This window comes from Sesamum indicum, linkage group LG3 (assembly GCF_000512975.1).
Source record: "Sesamum indicum cultivar Zhongzhi No. 13 linkage group LG3, S_indicum_v1.0, whole genome shotgun sequence".
NCBI lineage: Eukaryota > Viridiplantae > Streptophyta > Magnoliopsida > Lamiales > Pedaliaceae > Sesamum > Sesamum indicum.
Genome location: NC_026147.1, coordinates 20576871 through 20595635, shown reverse-complemented (window position 1 = coordinate 20595635; position 18765 = coordinate 20576871). Strand labels below are relative to the sequence as shown.

At 35.9% G+C, this 18765-nt stretch overlaps 3 protein-coding genes across 5 annotated transcripts in view; 2 read left to right on the top strand and 1 right to left on the bottom strand.

Annotated features, from left to right (window-relative positions):
- The window catches only part of LOC105158977 (queuine tRNA-ribosyltransferase catalytic subunit 1), a 10215-nt gene extending 7837 nt beyond the window's left edge, over positions 1–2378 (top strand). For both annotated transcript variants that reach the window (XM_011075907.2, XM_011075908.2), the window contains exons 12-16: positions 821–892; positions 972–1073; positions 1183–1229; positions 1886–1913; positions 1989–2378. In XM_011075907.2, the coding sequence (XP_011074209.1) occupies positions 821–892; positions 972–1073; positions 1183–1229; positions 1886–1913; positions 1989–2084 (345 nt within the window). In that variant the 3' untranslated portion in view covers positions 2085–2378. The remainder of the gene's footprint in view (positions 1–820; positions 893–971; positions 1074–1182; positions 1230–1885; positions 1914–1988) is intronic.
- LOC105158975 (uncharacterized protein At1g04910) lies at positions 3203–13066 on the top strand. 2 transcript variants are annotated; one of them, XM_011075906.2, is made up of 12 exons: positions 3205–3699; positions 4063–4161; positions 4400–4499; positions 4884–4951; positions 6965–7053; positions 7140–7320; positions 7400–7528; positions 7662–7795; positions 7880–8093; positions 10954–11138; positions 11238–11333; positions 12429–13066. In XM_011075906.2, exons 1-12 carry the CDS (start codon positions 3535–3537, stop codon positions 12580–12582), a joined length of 1614 nt encoding a protein of 537 aa, XP_011074208.1. In that variant the 5' UTR covers positions 3205–3534; the 3' UTR covers positions 12583–13066. The 2 variants fall into 2 exon arrangements, with proteins under 2 accessions (XP_020548120.1, XP_011074208.1); XM_020692461.1 differs by lacking the exon at positions 4063–4161 and having other exon boundaries at positions 3203–3699.
- LOC105158974 (cytochrome c oxidase subunit 6b-1) lies at positions 13505–17948 on the bottom strand. Its single transcript, XM_011075905.2, has 5 exons — positions 17777–17948; positions 14582–14896; positions 14393–14475; positions 14222–14303; positions 13505–13859 (listed from the first exon to the last, which is right to left on the bottom strand). Exons 1-5 carry the CDS (start codon positions 17816–17818, stop codon positions 13806–13808), a joined length of 576 nt encoding a protein of 191 aa, XP_011074207.1. The 5' UTR covers positions 17819–17948; the 3' UTR covers positions 13505–13805.

Genomic DNA, 18765 nt, shown 5'->3' with positions numbered 1-18765 from the left:
CCCGCTGCTCTAACTAATTGTCCACCCTTTCCAAGTGTGATTTCTATGTTATGTATACCCGTGCCTAAGGGCATATCGATTGAAGTAGATTCCTCTTTTTGATCAATTTTTTCTCAAAGTAATTTGCTACACTTTCTAATCTCTATTGTGTAATTTGTGAGACAATAATGCATTAGAATCTGTAAAAAACCCTATGGACCTAGATGAATATATCTCTACATATCATTTGATGCAATTATGAATTACCTTATTCGTTATACAGAATTCCTTAGTTGATCCACACAATTTATATAACTCAAGAGGGATCACACTCTGAAATTGTAAATAAGCATAATAATTTATGGACATATGAAATAAAGTATGTGAATTTAATAAGAAAATTATGCAATCCATTGTTTCAATTAAGCTTCTCAAAGCCTTAGCAAATACCTTAGTTCATAATGCAGAAAACAAAACTAAAGAAAGAAAATTCATGGGCAAGAATCCAGTTTCAATGAACGCGGTCTTGTGTTTCTGGATTGTCTTCTCATTGAACTTTTCTTGCTTTTTTCTTCCCCCTTTCAATTTGATATCTTTTTTATCTTGTTTTTTTAATTGTATGAAAAAATTAGTTATGGGTTTTTTTAACGGTAGCTAGTGTTTGGGAACTTGTAAGATTTCAAACTTGATGGGGTCTAAGGGACTACTAAAACCTCAGGGAGGGAGGGGCCTGTAATTATCCCTGTATATTTCCAATCATAACTTGCTTTAAGGTGAACACTGTAACAGATATTTAAGGTTGCCCGTGAAATTTACACTGGAGGTTTATATTCTTGTGCAGGGAGTCTTAAAACTTAAACACCAGGCAATGGCACATGATACTCGCCCAATTGATCAGATGTGCGAGTGCATGGTATGGTCCACTCCTTCCCTTAATTATTATTTAAGAATATTACTTTTGGATTTTCTTATTTTGGACAATGTTGTTACAGGTATGTAAAAATTACTCAAGGGCATACATTCACTGCCTTGTTACTAAAGATGCAATGGGATCTCAACTACTATCTTATCATAATTTGTTTTACATGATGAAGGTACTGTCCTACATAATTTGGTGTTGTGAACTCCTGCTCTAAGATTAGTTGGGAAGCCTCCCACTTTGTATTCCCTGCAGATTCATGTTCTGTTATATCCCTTTTGCAGCTTAGCAGGGATTTACACTCATCAATTGTTGAAGGCCGATTTCCAGAGTATGTTTACACGTGGCTGTGCATATATATTTGGGATTAATTACACTTAGACTCCATTTAAAAATGTGAAATTACATTTTCCCCCAAAGAAGTTTCAAAATTACACTTACACTTACTTCGAAAATCCATTGTTTACACGTGACCCTCTTTTGTTAAGGTTTGGATGAGAAATGCTTAGCAAAAAAAGTTACATATATTTTCAATTTTACCCCAATTAATATTCCCATGTAATGATTTTTGTACTTGTAAGAGGATGTCATGATTTATTCCTTTATAAGTACAAAAATATACATCAATATTTTTCGTCCAAATCATAACGGAAGGGGGTCAGAAAATTTTCTGTGGGGTTGTAACTATAATTTCAAAACTTCTTTGGTGAAAAGTGTAATTTTGCATTTTGGTCTAGGTGTAATTAACCCTATATATTTTAGATAATTACATTGTTATTCCTTGTCACTTTGGCTAAATACACAAAGCTCCCTCTTGGGTTTTAGTTTCGATGCACTGCCTTGTTACTTATCTTTGACTAACAATGACCCACCTATAAAGTTTATGATCCTAACTTCCGCATCCAACAATATCACAGGCTCTGCATTTTCTGTTATTTACTGATAAAAATACTTACCCCTTTTGTGGCTCGTTTTTTTTTTCCCCAGGTTTGTGTGCAAGTTTCTGCAGAAAATGGTACTCTTCCAGGAATGTTCCTTTATGTTTCCCTGTGTTATAATTATATTCATTAAGTTTGATTCTGTCTTGTAGTTCCCAGAAGGAGATGTTCCTCAGTGGGTTTGTAATGCTATGGAAGTAGCCGGCATTGACATATCCTCCTGCTGTTCTCCATTCCCATCATCCTAGCTAGATTATACATGAAATTTGCAAAAAGTATACAACAAAACTCACACTGAAGAAAGGAACTGAAGAGGTGACTTACACAGCAGCATATTTTTTTGTAGCAAATATGCTGCTTTACTAGGTATACTGTACTGATTTAAGCACTAGGCTTACACTTAACTGCAGGAGAATCCCTTTCTCCAAGCTTTCAGAATGCGATGCTTGGTGTTAGATCGATTCTTTCTTTGGTATTGTTGATCAATGTCAACTCATTCGAAAATTTCATTGTCTTTAAGAAGTTGCATTGAGCTTTATGAAGAGTAGTACTTTTCTTGCATTGTAATGTTCATCTTCACCTTGATTATTGCTTCTGGGAACCATATTGGTTCGACCCGACTTACTATTTTTGTCAGGGAAATAAAAAGAAAAAAAACGAGGATCGATTAGAATTTAGAAATGTGTTCAGCTACTAAAATTGGATATCGCAGTAAGCTTAAGCATTCCTAGTGAATAAATGTGCAGCTCTATTTCCTCAATGGGGAACAAGAGTAGCAATAGTACATCTGCTACTAATTCAAACTTCAAAATTGTGGTTTAGAACTGCATTACATTTTATGTTTTATTTAGTATATTAACATTTTTTATATGATATTTATGTTATTATATTATATATTTGAATAAGTATTTTATTGCACGCATCAAATGGAATATTAGATGCAATATTTATTTTAAATAAAAAATTCAATCGAAATTTAGCATAATATAAGTACAATCCTTAGAAATATATTTTTTTACACTAAAGTTATTGATTTTTCTCCGTCTGTATCAAGAATAGGAACTTATTTAAATTATTCGTATATATTTTTTAAATAGCGTCTTAGTAATAATAAATAAATTATAATAATTCATATTAATATATTAATTGGGACTTGAATTCTATTTTGAATTTATTGACGGGACACCAATGGCAAAAACAATGTGTTATTACTAATTCTTTTTACCACATACTTTTATTAGTATAATACAAAATTATGTATTTTCAATCATAATTTAAATTTTGATATTTAATTATGAAACAAAAAATGGAAAATGAAACTTCCAAATATACTGAACAAAAATTGTCAACTCTTGAAGTTGACCATCTTCTCCTTCACTGAACCCTTCTTTCTTTCCACAGTCACTTCTTTATATTTGGCCATTTCAATGTTAGATATTACTGTATCTTTCTCCCCATTAATATAGGAATTAGGGCATTACTGGTCCCCTTCGTTTCGTTCCTCCACGATTCCCACTACCTTCTCAAATCATAAATGCCAACCAGTTTTCCTACTACTGCAAGAGAGGCATAATACAGATAGACGCGCGCATTTATGTCCATACATAACCAAATCAAGAAGGTTGAAAGAAGACGGAGACGGGATTTATTCTGGGATTTGGTTGATATTGTTTCTTGGTTTGTGTTGAGGAGAAGGAAATGGCGGTGGTGGGCCTGGTGGCGAAGCCGAGGTGGCGGACGGTGCTGATTCTCAGGCGTGTACTTATGTGCGCCATAGCCACTATAGCCCTCATGGCACTTCTTTCGGTACATGTTCGAGAAGTTAGCAAGTTGCCTGGTGGCGCTGCGTACAAGCTCCCTGCGGTGTGCTTCCGTCTCCCTTTTTTTTTCTTTTACTTCTGGGTTTGTTTTTCTAGATTTACTCGTCGTCGTGAGGATAAATGTTGATTTTCAGTTTTTTCGTTTTTAGATGTTTGATGTTCCGCTTTTTGTGATTTAGTTTATACTTTAGTTCCAGGGTGCATTCATGGGTTTATTCTGAATTGCATAGGTAGCTGAAGTTTACTTGAAAAATTAACTTTTGTAGCTGATTCAAGGTTAATTGAAAGATCTTCCTTGTTCTTGTAGTTTTGCCGTTGTCTTTTTCCCTTTTAATGTAATTACTGAAAATTGGGATGGGGGAATTGGGCATCTATACTGATTTGGGATAAGTTTCAATTCTTGTAGCAACATGAAATTAGCTACCAAAAAGTGAGCGGAGAGCGAAGCAGGATGCAAGAGTTTGCTCACCCCCATGTGTTGGAAGCTCCGCTCATTGCTCAGAAGGTTTTGACTGCTCTTCAATATGGTTCCTAATTGTATTTTGTGTCTACTATTTAGTCATGTAAGCATTATAATTCCAAAAACAGAAAAGAATAATATTTGTGCAACTGCATCTGTCTTTTGCTTGTGCTTGTTATATACGTGGTTATATTTGGATGTTAGTGTCATGGAGTGTTGGTGCAAGCTTATTGATGAAAGTAGTCATGCACCTTTCATGTTTTCACTCATTTAGATTTGACAGTTGCGTGGTGCAAAAAGGAGCTTGAATTTGGAAACACTGTGGAAGCCACTACCTAATAGAGATTATGCACCTTGCACTGATCCGAGTTCATCCTACTCAAGTAAGGGAATTCTAGATTTTACTTGCTTGTGGAAAATCTTCCATCTCACTTCACGAAATACTTTTGGTTCACATGTTTGTTTGTTAGATTCTTTTTCAAAACATATTTCAAACACATTTTGCTAAGAAAATATGACCTAGTCTATAACCATTACATTTTATTTCTTACCTAAACTTTTTGTACATGACATCAACATCATCTTTTAACTTTTTCACACATCCAAATTATTTAAAATTATTTCCATCTCATCCCTTTTTATTTTTTTTTTCTGAGATGAGAGGAAATGAAATGCCAAGCAATTGCAAACTTAGAAGTTTATTCTTTGTATATATTATTTTATTGTTAATTTGTTGCTTATTGTCTTTATTGTCATCTGTTTTTCAGCTCCTCCAGAGTCTCGGGGTTACCTGCTCGTACATGCAAATGGTGGCCTTAATCAGATGAGGGCAGGGGTTTGTCTTTCTCCTCTCGTATTTTTTGGTTTAAATTAACAAGTTATCTTGTTTTTGTCTTCTTAATTGACTTCAGGTATTGTATCATCTCTGCTCTCACCTCTATTAGTCTGTGTTTGCAAAAGTCAATAATGTAAAGCCAAAGGACCAACCAGAAAGAATGATATAGCATTCTAGCAATCTCATTTTATTGCTTCTTTCTTGCAGAAGAATTCCAGATAAATACAAAATACTTAACCTCACTATGGCCTAGGATAGTTAGGTTTAATGGTCTGCAAATAAGAATGCTAAGGCTTTGAGCTATGATGATCTGTAAGAGAGAAGAAACTACGGGTGTAGGAATCAAAGAGGTAACTAACAATTTCTGTTTGAGGGTATGTTAATTAAATTCATTTCAGATGTAACTAAACAGTAAAATGTTTAGTCATGTAATTAATGCCATTAGGTCAGTTGAGTCTTAGTTGGAAATGCTCTGCTGTATAAATAGTTTGCACTATATTATGAATTGAACTTCGAGCATACTCTAGCATGTTTTCCTTGAAGTTTGAGTTGAGAGTGTCCTAGTTCATGCTTTTCCACATGCCAATATTGTATTCCAAAACAACAGATTTATTAGCAAACCAAGACATTTGAACTCCTTTTCCTATTACATAGGGATCATACATTTTAAGCTCCTCATATTACCCTCAAGAGTTGCATAACCAGGCCTAGTCTTATTATTTTGCCTGGGAGATGACAGGTTCAGGATGGGGTGTAAAATGCTTCAGAAGCAGGTGGTATTCGTATAATTTGCTAGTTTTTTTTTGGTTATTTTTGGAATTGCAGTTTTACAAATGAAGCTAACATATTGTAAACTACCCGAAAAATTTGAAAGAAGAAATTAAGATACAAAAGACATGCACCGTACGAGAATTAAAGCTCCATTTCCATTTCTGGGACTTTCCACAGTAAGAGTCAGTTTCCAAGAAATTTTATTTCTAAAAGTATCGTTTGTTCAAAGTAGTGATTCAATTTGACTACTTGAATAACTCCTATTAAGAGCAATAGTGTAAAACTTAAATAGAACTTTCACCTTTTAAATTATCATCTAAGACTCCAAGCTAAGTCAAAGGGAGCTTACAGTTTTGGACAGTTGGAATAATATATACTGTAAACAAGAAGGGTCTGAGTGATAGCTCTGGAGATACCAGAACTACAATATGAACAATGGTGTTCTTAGTATTAAAACAAGAAAATGAATAAGGAGGATCTTGAGTGGGAAAAAGTAAGGAACGTATTGTAACTCATTTCTGCTTTTTTTCCTAACTAGAATAAAAGCCTATAACTATATGGTTAGAGTTAAAAATGATAAAAGGCATATAAGTAACTTTGCTGGGAACAATGCCCTAAAACTAATGAGAAGATTGAGGCTATTCTATGGGAATGAAGAGTGAGATTTTGGAGAAGAAAATTGTAGAACTTGTTAGATAGTACTTCTTTAATTTTTGTCAAATTATTCTAACCTTGATTTACTGATTTAAAATTGTCCTTCTAAAACCAATGGGGAGATTGAGGGTATTATATGGAAAAGAAAAAGTAAAATTTTTTGGGAAGTGAAGTGTAGAACTTGTGGGAGAGTATTCCTTTAATCCTCGTCAAATTGTTTTAACCTTGGTTAACTGATTTTGAATTTTAAAATTGCTGTTTATTACAATTTAAGCAATAAAGTCTTAGAAGTTAGGAACACAACTTCTTTTTTTCAAATTTGTCTGTGGCATTACCAACTGTGGTGCAAAGAGTGTATGCCCCTTGTGTCTGGGCTTACACCCAAATGCCAGTCTAGTGGCTGTTGGACAAATGGGATTCGCCGCTCCACCTCAGGGGGCAAGTCTCATGGGTTTCTTTTAAGCATTCACAAGCATGGACAAACTTAAATCTATGAGGAGCTTGTGCAATGCCAAGCTTGGACACTTGTAGTATATTGCTGAGCAGTTTGTTCGCCAACATCCCACATAAATTGCTTCTTGCTTGCAGATATGCGATATGGTTGCAGTTGCACGCATTATAAATGCCACACTTGTGATTCCTGAACTAGATAAACGATCATATTGGCAAGATTCCAGGTATGCTGCTAACTTTTGTAGTTCTGTGTAGAATATTGACGTGCCTGAAGTAAGTCTTTTTTGATTTAATCTTCTCTGAATTGCAGCAACTTCTCTGATGTTTTTGATGAGTACCATTTTATAAATTCTTTGGTTAATGATGTAAAAATTATAAAAAAGCTCCCCAAGGAACTGGCAACTGCAACTAGGGCAGTGAAACATTTCAAAAGCTGGTCTGGCATGGATTACTATGAGGAAGAGATAGCAAGGCTCTGGGAAGAATATCAGGTATTTCTGGAAACTGAGTTTGACTCCCTTGTGTGTAGAATATTTTTGTAATAGACTTTTATGTGGGAGAAATTGCTAGGTGATTCGAGCAGCAAAATCTGATTCTCGGTTAGCAAACAATAACCTTCCTCCTGACATTCAGAAGTTGCGATGCCGTGCTTGCTATGAAGCCCTTCGCTTTGCACCTGAAATTGAGAGAATGGGAAAGGTAATCACTTAATTCAGTTGTTCTAAATTCAGAATCCTTGGAATTATCTTACTTTGTTTTGCACTTTTGCTTGCTTCTGTCTTTTAAATGAATGCATGTCCCTTGAACAGTTTGTCAATTTTAAACTTTGTAGTTGTTGGTAGATCGCATGAGGTCCCATGGTCACTATATTGCTTTACATTTACGATTTGAAAAGGACATGCTTGCCTTCAGTGGCTGCACCCATGATTTATCCCCGGAAGAAGCCGAGGAACTAAAGACAATCAGGTAGGATATCTGATTATTTTTGTGCATGCCTGATATCTTACACTGAAATAATGTGTTATTTTTTTCTTTTGTTGGACTTTCTAGAGAGAATACAACATGGTGGAAAGTAAAAGATATCGACCCTCTAGAACAGAGAATGAGTGGCTTTTGCCCATTAACTCCGAAGGAAGTTGGAATATTCCTTAGAGCTCTTGGTTTTCCATCAAACACCCCAATATACATTGCTGCTGGAGAGATATATGGGGGTGAACCTCGTATGGCCGCACTGCAGTCTCGGTATCCTGTGTTAATGAACAAGGTATATACATTATATTGTCCTCATCATTCTTGATGTTCTAATAAATTTAAGATGCTTGTGAATTGGTTGCTAGTATGATATGGTTATGTTCTAGTGCATGAGCTTCCATAGGCATATAAAGCTAAGACTATCATTCACCTATATGCAAATGTCAATGCAATTCACAAAATACTTTGAAAGTCAAAATATATGTTTATGTTTCTTGTGCTAACCAGGATATATCTTTGGTCAAAAGGACCTGATTCTTGGTAATTTAGAGTCTTTTCTTTCAATTGTTGTTACTTCTGTTGAAGTGTGGTAGTATTTTGCACGTTTTGAATGTAACCTTTGTCCCGTAAGTACCCTGTAGTGCTTTATGGTCTTTTACTTTGATTCAATCTACTTTTAAACTACTTATTAGTTTTTTACTTGTGAGTTCTGTTCCTTATTCTAGTAGGAGAAGTACTTGAAGTCTATGGTTAAGATGCATTCTCTTTGTTTTGGGTGGATTATAATGAAAATTCAGAGATATTTGGATGGCACTTGCCAGTTGTGAGGGTAAAGCACCCTACTCTTTTTTCTTTTCTTCTATTGTTTTTTCTCTTGATGACTCTTCTTTCTTCAGCTTTAACTATTCTTTGTTACTAATAAACTATTCATGAGCTCTAAGACCGAAACTAAAATTATCCTTCCTTGATCTATTGAACCCTAAATTTGTCTGATATTGGGCTCTTATAGACCCAAAAATATCTTCTGCTTTATGTCTTAAAAGCCACATACATTAGAAAAGTCTGTGCAAATATTATCCTCCCATTGCCTGTTGCGCAGAAGGATTCACTAGCTCGTCGTGCTAAGTCAGCTACTACCAGTTTAGACCTCTTTCACATGCAAATCGATGATTGAGTGGTTCAGTACATGGATATATTCAAATTTACTGGATAAATACACATGACTCTTGGCTGGATAGTCTGGTGGTGGCTTCGTGACAACGGAAAGAAACATTCACTAGAGTCTACATTTAGGGTCTCAGGATGTGTTTCAGTATATATGACTGGAATTCCACCGTGGGAAACATCTCACTTAGAAAGCGTGTGAATGCTTTAATAAGATCTGACTTTGTGTGTCAAGGAAAAGAAATATGGCTTGGTATTCACTATTTTCATATAAATCCCACTGCTAAATTTTAATTTTAATTTTAATTTATGCTCGGCATTGTTAAAGTCTTCAGAGTATGAAGGATTTTCTATATGCTGGGGGATGCCTGTATGCTTAAGACAAGGAGATTGAGTTTGGAGAATACAAGTGAACAGGCCTTTAAATCCTCTTCACACTATACTATTAGGTAACATGTATTCTCTTGCACTAATTGAACATTGAAGAATGTCATAAACCCTTTCTAGCTGTTTCCACTTTTTATTCTGGAAGTTAAGAATTTAGTCTTTTGCTTGGAGTTTTTAAGAAAGATTCTTCATTTGTCTAGTGTATTCTCAACCAAGGATGTGCAGTATAAACAGGTGTATGATGTGGCTCTGGTTGGCAGTCCACCTTTTCTTCTTTTAGAGATCTATGAGTTTGGTTTTGTACCATTTTTTTCAAGCTTTTCCAATGAAACTCTATCTGGGTGAGTTTATGCTGATGACTTGTATTGAATTCTGTTTTGTCTTTTCTTGTATATTTTTAGTTTAAGATTTTGATGGATCTAACAATCATGGACTTGTTTTTTCTTAGCGTTGCTCTTTATTACGCTACATCACTACAAACAGAATTCGGACTTCCGGGTGGGGACGTCTGACTGAGAGACAAATAGGTTCAAATTTTAGAGTGTTTGGGACCAGCTGAGTTGACTTGACGTGCTTGCTCATGAAGCTCAGTTGGTGTATTCCACAGTCATACTAAGTATATTTAGCTTGAGTTTAACACAAGTGGACAGCATGTATGTTCAATTTGGTCCATTTGTCGGATTGACCTCCGGTCCACTGCCGAACTTGTATCAGCTAAAGTCATTGATTACTGCTGCCTCCTTCACCTGGAGCTCTTGTCCTTCTCATATCAACAATTTCAAAAGCTGAGATAAACAACCAAATAAAAACATCTATCACTGCCGTATTACTGTCTTTGACGTCTCAAAACTGCCCAACTTTTGCACAACTACCACCAAAATCACCGCTATCCCCTAAATCAAATTCCAAAATATAGTATCACAGCAGCTTCCATATCTCAATTTATGGTCTTCCAGTCATTTGGTGACTAATGGAAGGGAGAATTTCACAAAATTGTGGTGTTTTGCCTTTTGTACTAATGTTGTCTTGGAACTTTCTGGATATGGGTGGCTACATCCTTTTCAAGTATCCTTCTAGTTACTAAGTGTCCAAATGTAGTGTAGTATTTGAAAGGATAATAGCTGTTGTGGTTGGGCATGTGGATTTTGGTGTGGATTACCTCTCTCATAAACATGTATATTGAAAATTTCAGGAGATTACACTGGAATATGTTAATTAGACCTACAGTGCTTGTTTGATCTTGCGATTGAACAGGCCAAACCTTGAGTGCCGATGTGATACTTTGTGTCATTTGGTCCTTTTACTTGGTTAGAATTCAGCATTTCTTTTTTCATGAATTTCAGGTTTATATCTGATGAGCTCAAATAACAAAATGCCACCAGCAGAGAAAATAATGTTTAGATATGTCTCAATAACTAGTTTGCATCACATATATAATATGATACATGGTATTTTTCTGAAAAAATGTTTGTGCACTTACAGGTAAGGCATACTGGAGTCTTTATAATATTGGTTTTCATGCTGGAGTCTTTAAGCACAACTGCCTTTGATGTTCATTTGGTTAGTGCTAGTTTTACTTACAATCAGTGTTTATACCCCAGGAAAAGTTGGCATCAGCTGAGGAACTTGCACCTTTCATCAATCATGCATCACAGATGGCTGCACTTGACTATATTGTGTCAGTTGAAAGTGATATATTCATTCCAACATACGCCGGCAACATGGCGAGGGCAGTTGAGGGTCATCGTCGTTTTCTAGGACATAGGAAAACCATTTCCCCTGACAGGCAAGAGATTATATCTATGTTTTTTGCGCTTCTATAATACTAATTCAGTACCCATTACGATGTTAAATTGCTTATTTTCTAAGTTTTTATGTTCTTTAGGAAGGCGCTTGTTCGGTTGTTTAATAAAATTGAGGGTGGAACAATGAAAGAAGGCAAAAATCTCTCTAATAGAGTCATTGAACTGCATAGAAAAAGGTATGCCCAATAAGGAATATGGTCCTCTGTCACCGAGTTTCATTTGCTTCACTTATGCAGGCATAATAATATGATATCCATGTCTGCGTGTTCATTGTCTTGATAAATGAGATCACGTCTAGGTTGAATGCACAAATTCATCCTTAGTGCATGCTCTTTCTAATCTTTCCATGGGTTTGTCTTCTATCGAATCACATTGGCTGCTATTGCTTTGCCCACTTTTGTACTTACATATGATGATAATAATAATAAGGGTAAATGACATTTCGCCATGCGAAACATGTCTGTTTTTACACTATCATTTAAACTTTTTTTTATGCTAACTTACTAAATCAACTTTGCAAGATTTGCACTTTGCCATATAAGACCATTTTCTAGACGATTTTATAGTCAGAAAAATATTGCATGTAGTGTATGTGTGATATTTAAGGGCAATATAATGATGTTTTCCAACATGTGCACATGTTTTTCTGGCAGAACCGGAAAACATTTATATATATGACAAAGTGTAAATTTCGCGAAGTTGAGATGATAAGTTGACACCAAAAAATGTTTAGATGGCAAAATGTAAATACAGTCATAGTTCATAAGGCAAATTGTAATTTACCCAAATAAAAACATAGAGCAACTTTATGCAGATTGCTTCTCGTCACCATTTAACTTGCTTGAACTTCTAAGGATTAAATTTTAGATCTATTCTTTTCATGCATACATGCAGACATCCCTAGATCCAATGCATATGAGTGATTCAAGCAAAATTTTCATTGTTCTTCATCTTCATCTAATTTGGATGGTTCATGGTTTGATCAAACCAACCCTCTTCTGCCTGTAGAGTTGAGCTTTGAGTTATAGACTGATCTGGTTGGGAAGGTTGGTTATTTCATAACTCAGGCAGTGATAACTGTCATTCTTTCATCAATTCTTCTTTTTCTTTTCTCTTTCATTCTGTTCTTACTTCTGCTTCTATTTTGAGCTCAAATATATCTTGCTTGGCAGGGGTACTTTGGTACTAAAACTTGTATGTGGAGAAGACTTTGAGCTGCTTATTATATTGAAATATCATACTTGATTCTCATTCTTATTCTTAACTCTCAGGCAAGGATCTCCGAGGAAGAGAAAAGGCCCAATCTCAGGAACCAAGGGAACAGAAAGGTTTCGATCAGAAGAACCATTTTACGTAAATCCTTTACCTGATTGTTTATGTCAGAAGGAGTCTCCACATATGAACGGCTCTCTTATTATCAAGTAGATCACTGGAAGAAATGCTTTCCAGGAAACATGACACTCAAAGCATGTAGGTTGCTGGCACCGTTTGCAGGTTTTGCTCTTTTTTACATGAAACCTGAGGACTTGATGCCAGTATGAACAGAGTTTTGGGTGCTCGTTGTGCATACATGGTGGATAGAAGTCAATGAAGCAACAGTGGATACAGATTGATGGGTCAACAGAATCCTGGTACATGTGGTGGGGGAAAGAAGGATGTTGCTTCACTGAGACGAGCCCCTGCATGTGACCGCTGCACATGGAGGAAAAGACCAATTTTCAGGGTACATATATATAGAGGTTTCATTTTTGAGTCGGTCAATACAGCAGGATTGATATTCTATTGTAGAGACCTCCTCATGCCATCCAAATGGGTTCACATTCATGTGGGCTGTGAAACCTTAGATGTGAGGTGATGTCAACATTTTATTTTATGATATCGTATTTTCAAATGGTTCTTAACCTTTTTAGATACTCAAATGAATGCTGCGAATCATCCTAAAAGAAGAGAATCGTTCTTCCGCTCAATTAAGAAACACGCACAGAAGACAGACAGAATCTGAGTATGAAACTACACATTGCACAAAACACTCATTGCATGTATCAGTGATAATCTAAGAGTTGATAATTATAAAGATTGATTTTGCCTGAATAGAGTTGAGTTGTCATAGATCTTAAAACCATATTTGTTACACCCAACTTTTCATTATACTTGCTCTATTCTCTCAAAACATCTCAAAACAAAATTTTATTGTCTGAAGTACAATTGTTTTCCACATATTGAACGTTCGTGTCAATACTTTAAATGCAGCAGTGCAAAAGTATAGAGCTAAATTTTTCACTTTATATCTAAAGTTCATTTTGATGCCACGAAAGACTTTATTCTGAAGGCTTTGGTGCCATGTTGAATATTCTTGAACAGTCTATTTAAATATTCTTGAACAGAGGCCTCATGTTCAATGGAAAAGTGTGACATCTATTCCGAACTTATAGAAAATTTTCCATGAACGAGTATAGTACTTGATGAAAATTTATCAGTAAATACAAGATAGGCAACAATATGGTTCAAAAGGCCACCAGTTACAGTTCAGGCTTGAATTCCTCTCAAGGACAAGCCTTAATTTTTATTCCTCAGCTGTTTAGAAGAAGAAGCGCTCTATGCTTGGGACAGATTTGAAGATGTACGACTCTTTTGAGCAGTAGTACGAGTTACAGAGGACCTGGAAAAGTTCCATTTTCCCTTTGCTCGTTCCATCTATCAATCTGCAGAAGCACATCACAATAAAGTTCGCAGCTAGTTGAGAAAACTGCTAAAGGTCTTGTAATAATTTCAATTCTTTTTACCCAGAAACTCATTTATCACAAATAATTGAGATTAAATATGATGTGAGTGATGACGAACACGGGGGAGGGGTATTAATTTCAACAAGCCCCGTCATACTCTCAATTAAGTACTTACCCTCCTTATTAACCCATTTCCAAATCTTCGTCTGCTAGACTTATTTTTGTTTGACCTGGTTTTATAATATTCATTCTTCATTTATTTTAGAGGGGGGAGGGGAGGTTGGTCAAGTGCATTGGCTTTGATGAATAAGCATCGTTCCATATAGTTGATGCTAACATACCCATTCACCCGGGCAGAGGGAGCGATAATATTTAGCAAACTTGTCACACTCAGGCGCTCCTTCACCCTTTGCAGCAATACACCTGAGAACACAAACAAATTGACAAACTTGGAGGAGGAAACATATAACATATCAAATGAAGAAAGGAGTAAGAAAATTTAGTGAACCCACCGATGATACTCAATATATCTGGTGAAGCAGTGTCTTGTTTGGTTAGTAGTTGGGAAACGGAAATCTGCTGGTGCTGTCTCAAGCTGCAAGTACAAGTGTAAAAGGAAATGCAGAGAATGAGTAAGCAATAGAGTGAAGACATCAAGCAGGAAGGCTAAAGTGGGAGAGCTGTGATCAGTCAAGCTGAACCTTGATCTCCGGAGTCTCTTCAGCTTCCTGGTTATTGGTGTTCTCAGATTCAGCGGTGTCATTGCTTTCTTCGCTGGGAGCCGGATTGGCATCGGCAGGACTGGTTTCCTTGCTATCTCCAGCAGCCACGTCAGAGGTTTCACTATCCCCTCCAGTAGCAGCAGGAGCGACTTCACTATCAACAACAGTTGGGTTTTCCTCAGTTTTCTGAACAATTTCCTCGGTAGGAGCATCTATTGAGGGTTTGACCTCAGACTCTTCTACAGGTTGAACAGCCACATCTGATTTTTTTTCTTTCTCCTCCAGTAAATATTGCTGTACACCAAGTAATTAGATACAGTATGCTATGACAAACTAAAGCTCCAATAAGGAAAATTGATAGGGAAAATGAGAGCAACATCTTTATTACTTTCCACGTTAAATGTCCTTGGTTTAGGTAATTTCTATTTACAAGAGTCTTACCCCATACCTTTACACTAACCTTTGACATAACAAATTTTCCAAACATGATGAAAGTTTAATGCACCAACATTATTTTCTTTAGATGGTATGAGTTAAAACAGGGGCCAAAGAATAGGTGGATATAAAATTCTGTCACAATCAATTTGGAAAGGCAATAATCTATAACAAAGTGTTGCCTCTTCTCTTAATGTCAATATCTACTTCTAAACAAGACCCAAAATCAAGAAATTAAACTACAGATGAGATTATCAAAATCTTAAATTAAAACTGTCAGCTTGCTCATCCTCCATATTCTCATATCATTTTCTTGCCACCATACAGATAGATCACTGTTTCTTGACCTAAAATCTGATTTCCAAGTTTTGATACATTTTATATTATCCTATCTGCGATTAGAAAATGATTTTGACGGAAGTCAAACTTGGTATCCTATCACATCTTTGTATCACAGAAAGAAATAACCTCAATCTGTAGATGCTAAGATTACCATTTTCCAAGTCCAACAAAAGCATGAAGGAAGTGTTGACATTTGGTAATCAACAACAGGCAAAATTGTAAAAGAATCACTGTCTACTGTAACAACACTGCATAAAACTAGTATGCAAACAATCTGTTCATTTTATGTGTATATTCTTCCTTACTACACCAACTGTTAGATTGGTCAAATGTAGCATTATAGATTCATTGAGGTCTTATAGAACTTAGCTTCCATTTGAGGAAGAATTCTTCAACAACACAAAATATTAACAAAATCCTTTTAATCTTGCGAACCTTGATATTTGACATCAACTTCAGTTTCTCTAAACAATTAATCCTTTTAGCCCCAAATATGGAAATATTAAATCTTAAATAACCAATAATCATAGTAGTCAGTCGCACATGGCGCAGCGCACGCCTTTTCGAAGGATGACGCAAATATAAGAAATAATCTATATATTTATATAATTAGTAGTATTTTGACTACATTAATGTATAAGGAGATAAACAACAAATTCAACATAACAAAACTTCATATAATTAAAACGACCAATATTGAACCATTGAAGGATAGCAAAAGTCCTAAAGATTCAAATAAATCCTAAATTGTTTATCAAAAAACAAATAAGCCTAAATCCAATCATCTAATTCTACTTAATTAAAGAAGTAACCCAATCATAGACTACAAGTCTACAAACAATTACATAAATAAATCAAAACAGTAATAGTCTAAAGTTCTAAACACTAAAACAAAGAAAAAAAAAACTAGAGGTCCAGTCACGCAGTAGCGGCAGACTACTATGGAAGAGAACAAGAAGAGAAGAAATGAAGAAGAAGATGCAGTCGCAAAGGAAGAAGAGAATCGAAGAAAGAAAAGGCAAGAATGAACAGGTTAATCATGCATGCAGAATATTTATTTCAGCTAAAAATTCTCTTATTTATTAGGGTTTTTTTTTTAATTGATGGGCCCAGGCTGCCCAGCTAGTAGCCAGGCTGCCCAGGCCCATCTTCATAAAGGGGCGCCCAAGAGCGTGCCATAGGCAGCGATTGGCGTGAGGGCTGCGCCTCTCGTGCCTCGCGCCAAGGAGCGCCATTAACTACTACGCAAAGGTCTAGATATTTCGAAAGCAAAGAGACCAGCTACAGAAAGAATTGAGTTTATCCACCAATTGAGAATAGCACCCATCACATCTCTTGTTAAGCCATTCACAAGCAAAACATTAGCACGATGTTTGAAGTTGCTTTCGGGGAGGTTTTAGTTGGTATGGAAAAATGAGTTTGAGTTTTGGAGGTCCGGAATGTGCGCCAGAGATTATGATGAACGGGTTACTATTGTTTTTAAGATAATTGAAAATTATTAAAAATGAATCCATAGATGTCCACTATTGTGTTTGGAGGAGACAAAATTTACTTAAACTGTCAGATCATGCTTAAATAGTGAGTGTTTATTACTCATACATGCGTAAAAATATAGGTAACAACTTGAAGTACATTTTATTGTCTTAATGATTGAAAAATATATATAGGTTCAGAGTTTTGCAGGATTTTGAATGCGCCAGAATCAAGTGTATTCCATAATCAACCCAAACTTGTGAAGCTAAACATTTGGTCTATTTTTAACTGGTTTTAAAACAATACAAAATGAATTGCATAGATTTATTAAAGTACATTTTCCCTTCAAAACTTTCCACACTGAAGATTGCAAAATCCAAAAGAAAAAAAGCAAATCAGACATGATTTCTTCAATTCAAATGCTTCCACGTTAAAAAGTAAAATTGCGAGTACAAGTACCAGAGACAAACAAGAAAAACCAAAATGGTTTGAATTATTCACTCATTCTGAAATCGGCACACATTTACTCAAACAAATACTCCATCAAATGTAGAACCAAGTCTTATGCCCGAATCTTGAACCCCCGATCCAATATCAGGCCCATTCTACGGACCCTTCTATTCATATAAGCAGAAATTCCCACGAAAAAGTTAAGCAAACAACCCCCATTTTTTCCGCAAAGTCAGACTAAAAATACACACTAACGAGAACTCTAAACCATTCCCCTCAAACCCACTCCCACCCAAAAAAGTAACAAAACCGCCGCCACAGAAATCAAATCTGACATATTCATAAACTCATAGGTCGCGGCACGATTTCATCGAGCACAATACGATATCCAAAGATCAAATCTATTAAAAACAACGGAACTAAGAAGATTCAATAAAAACTCAAAGGCAAGTAGACGTCCAGAAATCGAAATACCTCAGCTAGGGATTGGGGCTTGGAAGCGTCAACCTCGGCCATTGAACGAGGAAAATTGGGCGGCGGCGGAGAAACTGTTCAGCTGCCGAAGAAGAGAGAGAGAATAGAAAGAGACGAGAAGGGACTAACAGCAACGCTGGATGGAGATAGATAAGCAGTTCCAGGCCCAAAACCAAGTACATGGGCTTTCACGGACTGGACATTCAACATTGTTTCCTAATAAATTTAATGTATATAATTGGTCCTCTTCACTTTTCGGATTGAATCTAATGTCAACAGGCGGCTGCCACTTATAGGCTTTGCTCTATTTTTCCATATAAAATGGTGTTTATTATTTGAAAAATTCTAACTCGAATTCCGTCTGATCATATTAAAATTAATTATATGACATACATAATACAGTATTATGTGATTGATGTATAATTTTAAAAAAATAATCAATTACATGATAAATGTGCTATATTTGCTATGCGATCTGATTTGAGTAAGAATTTTTTTATTATTATTATAAAAAATTAGAAAATAATAATAAAAAACGCACAACACAGACTTACCGGTGGTTACTCCACAGCTCAACAAGCAAGCTTTGTTGATGGAAAAGTCGCGACGGATCTTAACGACGTCAACCATCATGTACTGCGAAAAGCTCAGCACATAAGAAGAAATGGTGGATCGGGTTTCCATTAACATGGAGAAATCTGGTGGTGCCGTCCCCCGGCATGACGCCCGGGAAGGCAAGAGGGAACTTGGAAAAAGCGTTGCCCTTTGGCGACAGACAGTGTTTGCATTCGCCACAGTTCCGTTGGAAGACTGGCACCACCATGTCTCCTGCTTTCGCTTCCTCCACCAACTCCTCCACACTTTCCACAATACTATATATGTAGTCAAGAAACCAATTATTGTTGGAGACAATTACAACGAAATTGTCCTAATGGAAGAATTTTGAGACGGATAAATTTCAGAGAGAAATATGATTATGATCCGATATT

Bases quoted from the DNA above. Each gene is read 5' to 3' on its own strand.
- LOC105158975 (XM_011075906.2), top strand. From the start codon at position 3,535: ATGGCGGTGGTGGGCCTGGTGGCGAAGCCGAGGTGGCGGACGGTGCTG. The intron at 4,500-4,883 runs GTAAGGGAATTC...TCTGTTTTTCAG, and splicing joins TCCGAGTTCATCCTACTCAA to CTCCTCCAGAGTCTCGGGGT. The intron at 4,952-6,964 runs GTTTGTCTTTCT...TCTTGCTTGCAG, and splicing joins TTAATCAGATGAGGGCAGGG to ATATGCGATATGGTTGCAGT.
- LOC105158974 (XM_011075905.2), bottom strand. From the start codon at position 17,818: ATGGCCGAGGTTGACGCTTCCAAGCCCCAATCCCTAGCTGAG. The intron at 14,476-14,581 runs GTTCAGCTTGAC...TTGTACTTGCAG, and splicing joins AAGAGACTCCGGAGATCAAG to CTTGAGACAGCACCAGCAGA. The intron at 14,304-14,392 runs GTGGGTTCACTA...TTGTGTTCTCAG, and splicing joins AGATATATTGAGTATCATCG to GTGTATTGCTGCAAAGGGTG.